Source organism: Narcine bancroftii, chromosome 5 (assembly GCF_036971445.1).
Source record: "Narcine bancroftii isolate sNarBan1 chromosome 5, sNarBan1.hap1, whole genome shotgun sequence".
NCBI classification, from domain to species: Eukaryota; Metazoa; Chordata; class Chondrichthyes; order Torpediniformes; family Narcinidae; genus Narcine; species Narcine bancroftii.
In genome coordinates this window covers 56,863,416-56,879,791 of record NC_091473.1, presented here as the reverse complement: position 1 = coordinate 56,879,791, position 16,376 = coordinate 56,863,416, and the positions used below count along the sequence as shown (strand labels likewise).

The 16,376-nt window shown below is 38.8% G+C and overlaps 1 protein-coding gene across 7 annotated transcripts in view; it reads left to right on the top strand.

The window, feature by feature from the left end:
* Positions 1-16,376, top strand: part of LOC138763404 (acyl-CoA-binding domain-containing protein 6-like) — a 552,989-nt gene that overhangs the window by 82,875 nt on the left and 453,738 nt on the right. For 6 of the 7 annotated variants that reach the window (XM_069937482.1, XM_069937485.1, XM_069937483.1 and 3 more), the window contains one exon: positions 15,010-15,189. The exons of the other annotated variant lie outside the window; for it this stretch is intronic. In XM_069937482.1, the coding sequence (XP_069793583.1) occupies positions 15,096-15,189 (94 nt within the window). In that variant the 5' untranslated portion in view covers positions 15,010-15,095. The remainder of the gene's footprint in view (positions 1-15,009; positions 15,190-16,376) is intronic. 7 annotated transcript variants of the gene reach the window in all.

Sequence of the window (16,376 nt, the reverse complement as noted above, 5' to 3'; positions counted from 1 at the left end):
GTCATTCAACAAAATTACACCAGAAATTCTACTGAGTCCATTCTTTTCTTTCCTTCTCCTTCCATCAACTTAGGTAATGTTTGTCCCCGGTACGTTTTCACTATTGTATTTAATGTAAGGCTCCTATACTTGTTCGAATATTTCAATATTATTTCTTAACCTATATGTTATTTTTTCTAATGGAATACATTTATTCATTTAAATTTAGTAGTTTCTTCCTTTTAATTTGGTTATGTATTCCATTAGTATTTAAAGACATAGTTCAGCGTAGCCCTTTTATATTTTGTTTATCTTCTCTTTCCGTTTTTCCATCATTACCTTTCCTCCTTTTCCATTTCTGTTTTCTTATTTTCAACTCTTTACAAGACAACATTCCTACAACATCCAACATTTTCCTTAGTCTCCTATTTCTATCTTATTTATCCCCAATCTCCCCTTCACCTCCTGAGTTGTCCTTTATCCCTTGTCGGACAACCACATCTCCCCTCTCCATTTGGATTTGCGAATCCACTCGCAAGCGTCAACTGATTTTGCAGTGACCGCTATTTCCCCCCACCCCGCCTCCCCCAGAAAAGATTTCACTTTTCATATGTCACAAAGGTCACTCTTTTAATTCCCTCCTTATTCTCTCTATTCCATTACCTTCCTTTATTAATTCTTGTCTATACTATCTATATTTTCCTCTAAGTACAGATACATTCATGTATGCTCATTGTCTCTATTCACTCTTATACCTCTTTACCCGCATACATATCAATCGTGATCATTTTTACTCTCATTACCTGTCTTCATCCCTCAGTCTATTTTTGTCTTTACCCACATACATATCAATCGTGATCATTTTAACTCTCATTACCCGTCTTCCTCCCTCAGTCTATTTTTGTAATTGTTCTGCAAATTTTCGTGCTTCTTCTGGATCCGAGAATAGTCTGTTTTGTTGTCCTGGAATAAATATTTTCAATACCGCTGGATGCTTTAGTATAAATTTATACCCTTTCTTCCATAAAATCGCCTTTGCTGTATTGAACTCTTTTCTCTTCTTTAGGAGTTCAAAACTTATATCTGGATAAATGAAGATTTTTTGCCCTTTATACTCCAGTGGTTTGTTGCCCTCTCTTACTTTTTCCATTGTCTTCTCCAGTACCTTTTCTCTTGTAGTATATCTTAGGAATTTTACTACAATAGATCTTGGTTTTTGTTGTGGTTGTGGTTTAGAGGCCAATACTCTATGTGCCCTTTCTATTTCCATTTCTTGCTGTAGTTCTGGACATCCTAGGGTCTTAGGGATCCACTCTTTTATAAACTCCCTCATATTCTTGCCTTCTTCATCTTCCTTAAGGCCCACTATCTTTATGTTATTTCTTCTGTTATGGTTTTCCATTGTATCTATTTTTTGAGCTAGTAGTTCTTGTGTCTCTTTAGTTTTTTTATTAGATTTCTCCAATTTCTTTTTTAAGTCTTCTACCTCCATTTCTGCTGCTACTGCCCGCTCTTCCATCTTGTCCATTTTCTTTCCCATTTCTGTTAAGGTCATCTCCATTTTATTTATTTTCTCTTCTGTGTTGTTTATTCTTTTTCTTAAATCCTTAAATTCCTGTGTTTGCCATTCTTTAAATGACTCCATGTATCCTTTAATAAGAGCAAGTATATCCTTTACCTTGCCTTTCTTTTCTTCTTCTATTTCCCTGTACTCTTCCTCTTCCTCTTCTTCTTCCTCTGGGTTGGCCATCTGTTGTTTCTTTGGTGCCCTTTCCTCTTCTTCTTTCTTGTTTCTATTGTCTTCTGTGGTCTCTTCTTGCTGCAGGTGTTCTGCAGCTGTCGTTGCCGGCTGTGGAGATCGACTCCCCAGCTGGTCCCCCCTCCCGTCGGTGTGTTTTTTTTCATTCGTATCGCGCACGCGCGATTCCTCGCGCATGCCCGGTTGCACACTTTTACTTGGCTCAGCGAGCCATTTTTGTAGTCCATTATTTACCGACCTGAGGGAGCGGGTTTCTCTCTCCGCAGCGGGCCTCTTCGGACAGGTAAGGCCTTCACCTTTTTCCTCCTTTGTCTTCTCTTCCTCTCTTCTTACCGTTGCTTTCGATTTTTCTTTTTTTGTCGCCATCTTCTTTCCACCTTTATACTCACTTTTCTGTAACTTTTACTTCTGTGCCTTTGTGTTTTCCTTTGTTTTTCCCGACTTTTCTGGAGAGGGCTGGAGTTCACCGTCCGGCCACTACTCCATCACGTGACTCCCTCTATTTTATGGGCTGTTTGCTGTCATATTTTATGGTTCTATTATTCTAGGAACTCATTTTCTATGGACTCAGGTTGTGGGAGATGGAATTTTTTTTGGGTGGGGTGTAAATAGTTGGCATTGCCTAGGGTACAAAATAGTCTGGCACCGCCCTGCATATATGTAATAAATGGCTAATAGTTGGCAAGGTACAGGCCTGTGTTGCTGGTAAGGAGTTGAATGCTTGATTGTAACAATAGATAGTGTCACCATCTAACACCCATACCCTGCCAAGAGGTCATGCAGAGGCTGCAGGAGCACTGAAGGCTAATCCACTCGGTGTCTCTGAAGGGATTCTCTCTTGCTTCTCTTTCTTTGATTTTAAGGGGTGTTGGGCAACGTTCAAGATAACTTTGTTTGCCAACAGTCAAAAGTCGAGTATATCATGCACTGTGTATTATATTTTTAATGTATTATTACATGACAATAAAAGGATCCTTGAAACCTTTGATCATTTCTACCCAAGGGTGCTACTTCACATTTCAGTTTCCTCCAGCTTCTCATTGTTTGCTTAAGACTGTAGCTCCTGGAGATCAAGATTTTCCTTCAGCATGAAAACCCATTTATACCCAGACAGATTTCCAATCTTGAAAACATTGAATAGCTGCCAGAGACTTTAGCCCTTTCACACTTGCAAGTGATCCCAGGAATCAAATGCCAATTAGCCTTTAAAGTGTCTAGTGTGAAAGCAAAATCAGCCCAATGCCGGCACCAGATAACGTCATCTCATGCCAGGGATTGACAGCCTCAACCCCTAGTACAATCTCTAGCACCTGCAGATGCCGGCGTTGCAATCAGGCAAGTGTGAAACAGTTCATTGCATTGTGGGATTGAAATGACCCAGGTTTTTGCGTGAGTGCAGGAAGAAAAGATTAAAATGAAAGTATAAACTTTGCCATGGAAAAGTCACAGTGGGGGAGAGAGAGAACAAATAAATAGCAATAGCAGACAATCTTTTTATGAATATTTTATTTATAATTTTCCAGACTTGGAATCAAAGAGCTTTCAACAATATTATTGTCAGTGAGTACAATCAACACTGATTAAAACTTATTCAAATCCATATTATACAGATTCCTCTGTTGAGACCAAATTTATCCTATTCTACCCTCCCCCCACTCCCATTCCCATGTCACATGAGGTTTAACTAGTCAAAAAAACCTCACAGGACAAAGAAACATTCACAATGGAATAAATCATACATCAGGGCGTTATAGGTTTGTCACGGCAAGGTGACCCAGGTCCAGGCCAATTTATTTTCTTAATTTTTCCCGGATGGAATGAGACCGGTCCCCTGCTTGCCTCCCAACACCCCCCCCCCCCCCCCCCTATAACTGAGAAGGAAACAGGGAAGGCAGAGTAGTGAGGCACAGCAGTTCTCCCCACAACCATGCTCCTATAAAATGTAGATATGATTGCCAAATCTTTTGGAAGTGCCATACTGTGATGTGCTGTTAGCCAGAATCAGACACACACAAGGTAAAGACTACAACAGGCTTTAATCCACAAAGACTTCCATAGAGCCAGGCTTAGCTGCAGCAATAGGACCATATCAATCAAAATACATACAAACATTTCCCTCTTAAATATACACAATGGCATTTTCTCTCCCTTTTTTCCCCCCTACCTTCCCTCCCACCCTTCCCAGCCCCCTCCAAACCCATTAAACGTTCAACATATACAATACAATAAAACCATTAAACAATGTCATCACATAATGAAAATAAATAAGAAAATTCTATCATCTACTTTTACACACAGGGTCAAGTCATTTAGTCGTCTTATCATTTTAGGGGGTGGAGGTCTGAGGCAAACCCTCTCTGTTATGTTCCATGAACGGTTCCCAAATTTGTTCAAATAATGTGACTTTATTTTTTAAATTATATGTTATTTTTTTCCAATGGAATACATTTATTCATTTCCATGTACCATTGCTGTACTTTCAGGCTCTCTTTTGATTTCCAAGTTGACATTATACATTTTTTTTTGCTACAGCTAAGGCTATCATAATAAATCTTTTTTGCGCTTCATCCAGTTTGAGGCCTAATTTTTTACTTATATTAGAAGAAAGATCTCTGGATTTTTTGGTATGTTGCTTTTTGTGATTTTATTTTAACTGATTTAGATCTTCCCAAAACTTTTTCACTTTCTCACATGCCCAAATTGCATGAACTGTTGTTCCCGTTTCCTTCTTATAGTGAAAATATCTATCTGATAATGTTGGATCCCATTTTTTAAAAACTTTTGGGGTGTGATATATAACCTGTGTAACCAATTATACTGTATCATATGTAACCTTGTGTTTATTATATTCTTCATAGTTCCAGAGCATAACTTTTTCCATATTTCATTTTTTATCTTCATGTTTAAATCTTTTTCCCACTTTTGTTTGGGTTTATAGCTTATTTCATAATTTTCCTTCTCTTGCAGCTTGATGTACATATTCGTTATAAATCTTTTTATTATCATTATTTCTGTAATCACATATTCAAAGCTGCTTCCTTCTGATCATCTCAGTCTGTTTCCCAATTTATCCTTAAAGTAGGCTTTCAGTTGATGGTATGCAAACATTCTATTGTGAGTTATTCCATGTTTGTACTTCATTTGTTCAAATGTTAATAAATTATTTCCCAAAAAACTATTTTCTATTCTTTTATTCCCTTTTTCTCCCATTCTCTAAAGGAAAGGTTATCTATTGTAAAAGGGATTAGCTGATTTTGCGTCAATAATAATTTTGGTTGTTGGTAATTTGTTTTTTTCCTTTCTAAGTGAATCTTCTTCCATACGTTGAGTAAATGATGCAGTACTGGTGAGCTTTTATATTGCACCAGCTTTTCATCCCACTTATAAAGTATATGTTCCGGTACCTTCTCCCCTATTTTATCTAGCTCTATCTTAGTCCAATCTGGTTTTTCCCTTGTCTGAAAAAATCTGATAAAAACCTTAATTGTGCTGCTCTATAATAATTCTTAAAGTTTGGTAACTGCAGACCACCTTGGTTGTACCACTCTGTTAATTTATCTAACGCTATCCTTGGTTTCCCCCTCTTTCCATAAAAATTTCCTTATTATTCTCTTTAGTTAATTGAAGAATTTCTGTATTTAAGGGAATTGGTAACGATTGAAATAAGTATTGTATCCTTGAGAAGATATTCATTTTAATGCAATTTACCTTCCCTATCAACGTTAGTGGTGATTCTTTCCAATGTTCTAAGTCTTCGTGTAATTTCTGTATTAATGGCTGATAATTTAATTTGTACAGGTGGCTTAAATTATTATCTAATCTAATACCTAGATATCGCATTGCTTGTGTTTGCCATTTAAATGGTGATCCTTTTCAAAATTCTGTATTATCCGCATTATTCATTGGTATCGCTTCACTTTTATTTGCATTGATCTTGTACCCTGATATTTCTCCATATTCCTTCAATTTCTTATGTAGTTCTTTTATTGATATTTCTGGTTCTGTTAAGTATTCTATGATGTCATCTACAAATAAACTGATTTTAAACTCCTTCTCCTTTATTTTTATCCCTTTTATTTTATTTTCTGTTCTTATCCGTTCTGCCAATGGTTCTATTGCTAAAGCGAACAGTGAGGGAAATAGTGAACATCTCTGCTTAGTTGATATCCCGGAGGGTGATTGACACCGGACCAGGTGGGGCTTGATCCATTCAGGCAGGCTGGCTGACTGACAGCCAGCCAGGTGTTGTCCTGTCCCCTTACACTCCTGCAGGTACAGAGGTTTCCCCCTACAGTAGGCCGGTGGGGTACCACCACACATACCTCCCCAGAGGAACACAGCTTTGCATCGCCTTGCTCCACAGTCCAATGCTCAAACAAGAGTCGGACTTCATTACAAATTGAATTTGGAATTTAGACAGCTTCATCTTAAGTCTTATGTCCATTATATTACCCAACAGGAACAACACTGGGTCCTGTGGAAATTCCTTACCTACAATTTTCCCGAGAACTTCGCCTAGTTCTGCCGAAAAGGGCCTCACCTTAGTACATGTCCACGTCATTGCCACTCAAAGTTCCCTGTCTCAATGTCACATCTAAAACATTGGTCTAATAATTCTGGGTTAGATCTACTGATCTTTTGCAGTGTAAGGTACAGCTGGGGCAAAAAATTGTTTGGCACCAGCCTATACCATGCATTGATGATTGCAGTTATGCTGGTCCGACCTGTGTCATTAATCATTATTCCTAGGTCTGACTCCCACTTCTGCCTTGATTTATGAAAGCTTCGTTTAGGTCCTTCCACTCGGAGGAGGAAATTTGTTGCCGAAATGAATTTCTTGGTCATCCCCCTTCGAATCCTAGTCTCTATGTCACGGCACTTTGGTAGGGCCATGTTGGACCTAATTTGCCCCGTAGAAAAGATCTTATCTGAAGGTAGCAGTGGAGTGTACTATTTGATAAATCATATTTCTGTCTAAGTTGTTCACGTGAGGCCATTCTGACGTCAGATGCCCAGGATCTTGTTACCTACTGTCAAAGGTAGTAATCAATTAGGAGACGGGTGTTTTTGGGGACAGCCCCACTTTTATTCCTAAATATTAGTTAATGTTATTCCAAATGCAAATAATGTGTTTCAATATGGGGCTGTCAGTTTTCCCAGATAGCAATTTAGCATTCCATTTATAAATGAAATCCTCTGCCACCTTCTCACCCATCAAATGCAGACCAATTTATACCCTAGGATGGCACCTCCCTTCCCTCGAATAGTGAGGAGATGTATTTTGACTGGGCTCCTCAATACTTTTGAAGTCCAGCATCTGTAAACTGCCCAAACGTCCTAGGTCAATTTCCCGTTCCATAAAAATGTTCTTAACCATGAAAGCAGGTTCTGGAAAAACCGCTGGGGCAATGCTAAGGGCAGTATTTGGAAGAGATACTGAAGCCTTGGCAGCACATTCATTTTAATACAGTTTATAACCCCACCAGCATAATGGACAGGGACAATAATGGACAATTTTTAAACAGCATTGGAAAATTGGTAGCACTATAGCACACAATTTATAAAAACCGTGGGAAGAAAGCAATGGCAGACTTGACTTCCCAGAATGCTGTGTTGCAGGAAAAACCCCTCTATGAATGCTCAATGCATGCAGCTGGGCATACAGCCCTTTCTCTGCTGCATGGAATTCTGGGAAGGCAGGTCCACCATTGCTTTTTCCACGGTATTTATAAATTGTACACAACAGTGCTACTAACTTTCCCACGCTATATAAATTGTATGCGATTAGTGCTACCAACTTTCCCACCCCATTTAAAAATTGTCTGCTATTGCTATTTATTGCTCGCACTTTCCCACAGTCCCTTCTAAAGGTTTATATTGGTCAGCACAACAACAGGGGTTGAAGGGCTCATACTGTGCTGTACATAAGCTTTAATTATGTTATAATTAGGCATGATTAATTTTCAAATATAAGATCATGATACTTTGATCAGGTTTTAGGGCAGATCCACCATCGTTCAATGTGTTATGATGTCACCAGTAGAAGGTAGAAAAGTCCTAACCCTGGGGATGGGTCCTTGCCAGAGTGAAAACATTCAGTGTCCCAGTTAGGAATGATCAAGTCTGAAAAGCCAAACCCCCATTCCTATCCCAGAATATTGAACAGTCAATTTAGTGGTATGCAAGTGTGAAGGGGGCTTTTGACACATTGAGAACAAACAATTCAACTCTGCCAGTCTGCTTCCTTTAGAGCTGTATTTGAAATACTGATTATTATAATCCATTCAAAATCTTTACACGATACTTTTTTTTCCAAGTGACCCAATCCTTGCTCTCAAGTCCAGTGAAATGCCAGATGCCTTTATTTCTCCCTGTTACAGCATAAGAAACTCAGCCACTTTGCTTTCAGCCATTCCTGAAACAGCCCAATGTTCAGAACTCTTCTCACCGATGATGAAATTGGGAAGTAATTAATAGCCAATTAAATTGGGAGATCATATCTTGATTTAACAACTCGTCCAAATTGCATCATCTGTTTCACTGCACCATTACTTCAGCACGCTATAAAAGTGCAAGGCTGTTTAGGTTTCTGGAGTAAAACTGGAACACATGACCTCTGCAAACACAAATGTGCTGGAGAAACTCATGAGTAATACAGCTCCATAGGAAGTGAAGCACAAGCCCCTTCCATACTTGCATCCCAGTAAATCAGCCGTTGAGTGTCACAGGATAGGGATGGGGATTTGGCCTTTCACACTAGATCACTCCTAACTGAGTCACTGAACGCTTTCACACTTGCAAGGGCACCCATTGAGAAAGAGAAGCATAGGAAACAAACCTATTGGACAGTGACCACAACAGCAGACCAGCAAGGAGCTCAGCAGCTGAAGGTTCCACACAGCACCCTCTCAAAATCCTATTCCAATACCTGGTTCTCATGAGGCAATCTCTTGCAGCCTTTGTGAATCCTTTGACTGCAAGTCACCAACTGCCCAAAGGCCGTGTGGAACCTTCAGCTGCTGAGCTCCTTGTTGGTCTGCTGTTGTGGTCGCTGTCCAATAGGTTCATTTTCTATGCTTCTCTTTCTCAATGGGTGCAGTGTGGGGATGAGGGGGGTACTGGGTGTTGTCCACATTTCTATTGCCCTTTCTGCTACTCCTTGTGGAATACTGCCCAGCACAGATGCTGCCATCTTGGGAAACAAGCTCGGCAGTTGCAGGTCCTTTATCAGGCTGTTTTAAGCCTGTATGGCATGTTGGCATCCCGACCAAACAGTAGGTCCTTGCGGAACAGCACTGTGCCTTCACTTCCCAGACCCGCCAAGTCTGCAGCAGCAGTAGTGCTGCCGTTACAGCACCTCTGGCACGAGTCAATGTTTTGGATTGGGATCCTTTATTGTTTCAATGCTGACTAACCATTTCTACCCATGGATGATGCCCAGCCTGCTGAGTTCCTCCATCATGTTGTTCTCTCATGATTCCAACATCTGCAGTTTCCATATCCCTCAAATCTTATCATGTGGGCTTGTAATTTGTTGGGATATTGCACTTGGCCAACACAAGAAGCATGATTTGGACTCTAGGCTCAGAATGGCCCATCGAGCTGTCTTCAAGATTTTTTTTTCATAATTTAGACATATTGGGCCAATTTGGCCCAATGAGTCTGTGCCACCCAATTCACACCTCATTAACTTACCCCCAGTGCATTTTGAAGAGTGGGCAGAAACAAGAACCCCGGAGAAAACTCACGCAGACATGGGGAGAATGTGCAAACACCTTACAGACAGCACGGGATCTGAACCCAGGTCCGGTCCCGATCACCGGTGCTGTAAGGACGTTGTGCTAACTGCTGCACCAACTGTGCCGATTGTGAAGGAATTGTCGAAAGATTTAATTGATTCCAATACTTAAGTATTTTTTATGAGCTAAATATATGAATATATTTTTTTGAACTCCCACATCTTTCCACCAGAAACACTGCTCAACTCTTGCAACAAATTAAAATTAAAAATGCCTGGGAACAGGATTGATCTTAATTTACTAGTCTTGAAAAAATACTGGAGGGAGGTATTTAAAACTCTAACTTTAAATTTAAGTGTAAATTTGTTCTTTTTGGTACAAGTGGAGAAGTTGATACTTTTTAAACTCCAATTAAATGTTTTTTGTCTTTTGCATCTCTCCTGGCTAGATGAGTATTTTTTAGATGGAAGGATGCTTCCCCGTCCACCCAGGCTCAATGTTTGAGGGACATTATATCCTGCTTACATTTAGAAAAGATACGTTACTCAATTAATTCAAATATAAGGTTTTGAATACTGGGGAACATTCTTAAATTTCTTTCATAACCTCGAGATATAATATTGTTTTGAAATCTTAATATTTTCTGTTTTATTTCATGAACAAAGTACATATTTTCTTCAGTAAAGCACCATGTCTTAGGGGATAGGGTTTAGAATTTATGACTTTTATATTTTTATAATATATTATATGTATTATAGTTTTGAGTTATCTAATTTATCATTTATCATTAATAAGCATACCATTATTGTTTTGTATGTACATACTTTATGTCAAAATCAGTAAAAATGTTTAAAAAGAAAACATTTAAATTTAGACATACAGCATGGTAACAGGACCTTCTGGGCCATGATCCCGTACCGCCCAAATACACTCAGTTAACCTACAACCGCTGTATGTTTTGAAGAGTGAGTGGAAGACTTATGCAGACACACAAACTCCTTGCAGTCAGCGTCGAATTGTAACCCTGGTCGCTGGTGCTGCAATAGTGTAACGCTAACCAAACAGAATTATTTATTTATATAATTATTCACACGAAGAAATTGGAAACAATTGTGATACACAGTGACCATGACTGGTGTAAGTTTGAACAGCTTAGACACTGGGATGAAAATAAATGAGCTTGGCTGAGATTCTTCCATGACTGGATCCGTGACAGAGAAATTACCTTGACATTTTATTCCAATAAGCGTTCACACCCACTGGAATAATTGCAACACAGCTTAATGTGGAGGTGTAACAATAAGGACTATTTCCTGCACTGTAGAAGAATTTGATGGAGGTGTATATGATGGTTATAGATGGAGTAAATGCAAGCAGGTGTTTTCCTTTTTAAAATATTTTATTTGAGATTAACATAATAATCCTAGTTACATGTTCTAATATAACTAAGGAATATCATAGCATGTAGATACCATATAATTAATATAAATGCACTTATAATCCAAAATTGTTAATTTAATGTTATTAAAATAATTATGAATATAAACCACTTGAGTTACATTATGTACCAACATTTGTCATACCTTGGTATAATATATAAGTAATTGTTATGGTCTAGGACAATGATAAAATTAAACCAAATATTATCAATTTATCAAAAAAAAGCAGAAAAAAGAAACTAATACTTTTTTTACCATTGACAATAGGAGAGATAAAAACTGGAGGACATGGGTTAAGGGTGAAAGGAGGAATGTTTAAAGGGAACATTAGGAGGGACTATTTCATGCAGAAAGTGGTGGGAGAATTAAACAAGCTGTCTGCTGAATTGGTGAATGCAGGCTCAATTTTGACTTTCAAGATAAATTTGGACAGGTACATGGATGGTAGCGGTATGGTGCAATATGGTCTGGGAGTAGGTCAGTGGAGCCTGGAAGAATAATGGTTTGGCACAGGCTAGTAGGGCCGAAGATGCCTGTTTCTGTGCTGTGGTGTTCTCAAGTTGTTTTATCAGAGGAAATAAATCCGAATTAAAACACCTGTTACGGGATTTAATATACAAGTATGGATTCATTGACAGACAAAGCAGAGAAAGGAGAAAAAAGTAACTTCCAGATGCGGAGCTGTTCAGCTGCACCAATGATCATAAGGCTTAGTCAAGTTAAGTTTATTTTCATCGTACGACCTGCCGAAACAGCTTTCTCCGGTCCTCAGTACAAAACATGCAGATACACAACCAGGCATATGGAAGGCATGATTGGCGTAGCAGTTCCAATCCTGTGCTGTTTGTAAGGAGTTTGTACGTTCTCCCCATGTCTATGTGGGTTTTCTCCCTGGGGCTCCGGTTCAAAATATATTGGGGTATAGGTTAATGGGGTGTAAATTGGGGAGCACAGACTCGAGGACCGAAATGGCCTGTTATCATGCTGTATGTCTAAATTAAAAAAACACATACAGACAAATAATACATATGCAGGATACTCATTTCATCTATACAAATAAAAAGCATAAGTATTTTTCATGAATATGAGAGTCTCGGATGACATGTATCTTTGCCTTTGCTATTTAAAGGAGACTGTTTGACCTGCTGAGCGTCTCCAGAATTTTGTGTTTTTACTTCAACCGCGGTGTCAACAGCATTTTGTGATTTAGTTCTGAGAGTCTTGGATGGTTAATATGAGCAGTTCCTTTGATCGTCCATAAGGCATTGGGCTATTTAGCCCATCAAGTCTGCCCCACTATTTAATCTTGAGCTGATCCATTTCCCTACTCAGCCCCTCTGGCTGGCCTTCTCCCTATAACCTTTGAGGTCCTGGCTAATCAAAATCTGTTTAATCTGTCTTAAATACACCCAATGAATGACCTGGCTTCCACAACTGCTTGTGGCAACAAATTCCATAGATTTACTACCCTCTGGCTAAAGAAAGTCCTCAGCATCTCTGTTCTAAGCAGATGCCCTTCAATCCTGAAGGTGTGCCCTCTTGTCCTGAACTCTCCCAGCATGGGAAACAACATTTCTACATCTACTCAGTCCATACCTTTAAACATTCAAAATGTTTCAGTGAATCAGAATTTATTTTCGTGAACAAGTTATGAAATTCAATGTTTAGCAGCAGCATTTACAGTGCAAACATTCTTATAAACCACCGTTCAACAAAAAAAAGTGCATGAAAAGTCAAAGTCTTTCATTCACTGATCATTCAGGAATCTGAAGGCAGCAGAGAGTGGATTTCTGCTTGATTAGATCTTAATGTCAGATGTGATCCCACTCCTACTGGTAGCAAAGAGTAGTGTGAATGGGAAAGGGAATGGTTGGATGTTGTCCTGGTTCATGTTGGGTGAATTGGATTTGTGCCTTGAACTGTCAGGGAATGGATTACAGATTTTGCTGCTAATTATCCCAATTCCTGAATGAAATGCTCTCTTAAAATTTTCACCAGGATAGGATCGGCCTTGAGGGTTCCAAGAGATTAGGCTTAGTAGCGATTTGCCTTCCCCTTTTTAATCCGTCCCTCTTGTCTTTCTTCCTTCTCTCCCTTTCCCCAACATTTTTCACCCAAGGAAGGTCTCAGTTTTCCTCTCAATATTCTGTTTTAACTCTGATGTTGAGAGGGATACTTTGATGTAGTTGTTGTTTGTGAAATCTTACTTTATGATGTATTGTTTCTTTAGCCAGAGTAATCTTAATGGGTAAAGTATTTGTGAAACTTGGTTTTAAAGCCTGTATTTATCCTTCACGAATCAAATGTCGTGCAGTCGCGATATTTCTGTGGCAGTTCTAATGGAACAACCTGGACATTTTAGGCAGGCCACAAATTCATTTTCAATGCAGAAGATAAGTTTAGGTGCAGGTTCAAGTGTAGGTGAGTTGCAAAGCATTTCACTGTTGGTTAATACACATTGAGGTAAGAACTGAATGTGCAGGTTAGTCTGAAATATCAAGCAAAGAGTGCAATTTATCTATTTCATTTTTGGATGTTATATCAAACTGATGAAACTGGAATAAAGAAATTATTAAGTTTAAAATAAATGTTGTAAATCTGAAATAAATACTGACTGGTTACATCACATCTTGCTTTGGTAAACTCGAGTGCCCAGAAAGGCGACAGAAAGTAGCAAACAGAGGTCTGTCACGGGCTACGACTTCTCATCCATTGAAGACACCTATGTGATGTGCTGCTTCAAGAAATCCTAAAGGGTCCCCATCACCTTGGTCACAGCCCCTTCTTGCTGCTATTTTCTGGAAGAAGGAACAGAATGTTTCCACCGCCCCCCCCCCCCACCCCAACCACCCCAGTAGCAAGCAGGCTTCTGAACCTCCTCTTACTACTCGAATCGTAAACTACGCTGACACCACAAAAAGATCTGTCTCCACAGCTTTTTTTTTCTTGTACTATGGTATCTTTGAATATTTATCATTGATTTATCATCTCTTACTCCATTGGGGTAATTTATTGTATATTGTTGCAGTTTTTTTCTATTACAATGTAGCTGTTTGGCTTCAGCAAGCAAGAATTTCACTGCATTTGTACAATGTAGTTGTGTGTATGGCCATAAACCCATTTGCAGTAAGGCAGTGTTGGTGGAGTGAGAAATGTTGATGTTTGAAATGCAAAATGATGAAAGGTCATCAACTTGAAATGTTAGTTTTGTTTTTCTTTCTTCTTTCAAGCTGCCTGACCTGCTGATAATTTCCATCATTATCTCTGTGCTGTAATAAGGAAATTGATTTTTGTTGTTTGACTTTGGAATCTTTATTCCCTATCAAAAATCAGTGATAAAAGTTGATAATTTATATTGTGCAACTTTAATTTAAAAAAAAGCATATATGATAACAATGTGATTAAAAATTGTTGACGTTAATATTATTCCATTTTTAGTGAACCTATCGTGTGATGTGCGTGTAATTATAAAAACGTCAGCGTGTCTGCCTGAATGTCGCTTCAATGTTGCTTGAGGAACATGGAGATGCAATTGTAAAAGCACTTCTGCTATTTACATGTAGGCCTTAGTGCCAGCTGATGTGTAATAGGATAGCAATGAGCTATTTGTATAACGATGTTGGTCAGACACCAAAACCACAAATCAATGGTCAGTTATCTTGCATCAAATATCCTTAAGTTCTTGGCTTTTTGCATCTCATTGCTCAGTAAATATGACATACACAGTATATGGATCTATAATGTATTACTTTCATAGTTTTTTATTGACTTGTTCCACAATTGAGTTTTCCCTCTTTCTTTCTGTCCTTCTTGTAACAGAATTTCTCTGCACTCTCGGCAGCATTTGATTTTGGTAGAGCACACTGCTTGTCAATACCTTGGAGTTGGATATTGAATCAATGGGAGTCTGAGATTTCTCATTTGCTTTGTGTGTTGAAAGAGATCCATATGCTGTCTGAGGTGACATTTTCATTTACAGTGCCCAAGGTGAAGGGAATTAATGGCAGCGATGTCTCCTGCCTTTTCCAGCAGAGAGAAAAGTGAGAACATTTTAACTGGAGATTTTAAGACTGTTTAATTCATTTATCCACAGGTTACAACCATCTTGCAGGGAGGGAGGAGATTTCATCTTAGAGATGGTCTGTGGGCAGTGCACACTGAAGCCATTTGCGTAGAACTATGGGCTGTGCATCAGCCAAGCATGTCTCCACTGTTCAAAATGAGGAGGAAGCACAGAAGGGAAAGAACTACCAAAACGGCGATGTCATTGGGGGTATGTACCAAGGATGACTTCAGGAACATTTAACAACTTCCTTTACTGTCTTAACCATTGACAGCTTAGGGCTTGATTACAACTGTTTACAGCAAGAATAGAATTAAAGTGTGAGCTAAAATATCCATGAGCAATTTAATGCAGAATTATAGTGCAGGGTTTGTTTTATTTTACTGATTTACATAAATGCTCTGTTCAGAATTTGAAATATTGTGCACTTCTTGTTCCATAATACATGTTAGATGCTTGCTTCTAAGGTTTGCAATCTTTTAAAAGGCATGCATAATTTTACAAGCATGTATCTCTGTAGCTTCTCTGATTAAAATGAGTGCAGTAGTCATTACAGTGAAGCCTGCTGGATAATATTTAATGAAGATTTTAAATTAAATTTAGACATAGAGCACTGTAACAGACCATTTCAGCTCACGAGTCCGTGCCGCCAAATTTACAACCCAGGTACGTTTTGAAGGATGAGAGGAAGCTGGAGCCTCCCCCCCCCCCCCTGCAGAAAACCCATGCAGATATAGGGAGAACGTACAAACTCCTTACAGACAGCGCAGGATTCGAAATCTTGTCCCAATCGCTGTTGTTGTAAAGGTGTTGTGCTAACCGCTGTTTCAGCCATGCCGTCCTTAAACCTTTCTTTTTGCTCTCCTTAACTGTCTGAAAAGATTCATTGATCATTTGGTTTTATTGCATAATCAAGTCAACCTGACGAAACAACGTTCTCTGGCCCTCGATGCAAAACATGCAGACACACAACCAGACATATCACACATATAGACAAATAACACATATGCAGGGAAAGTATTTTATCTATTAAAAAAATATTGTTTTGTTCAAATGAGAGTCTTGGATGGTTAGTGTGAGCAGTTCCTTTTGTCGTCGTACACAATGCCTTTGGAATTTTCATTACTTAGAGACAGAGTGAATAATCCTGGAAAATGAACACTCCTGATGATGTAGACTTTGAGAGCACACAATGAATGAAGTAGTTCCAAATGAAAGACACGTTTCCCAAAACCTTGTGTCGAATGACTCGCAGTGTCTTACTATGTATTCATTCTTCCATTGGAAATCAGTGTTTGCATATTGAACATAAGTGGGTTATTAATGCTCAATATGAAAGACATTGTGTTTGGTTTGATGGATTAGTTAGCATTAAGTACTGTTAAAGAAAGAATGAA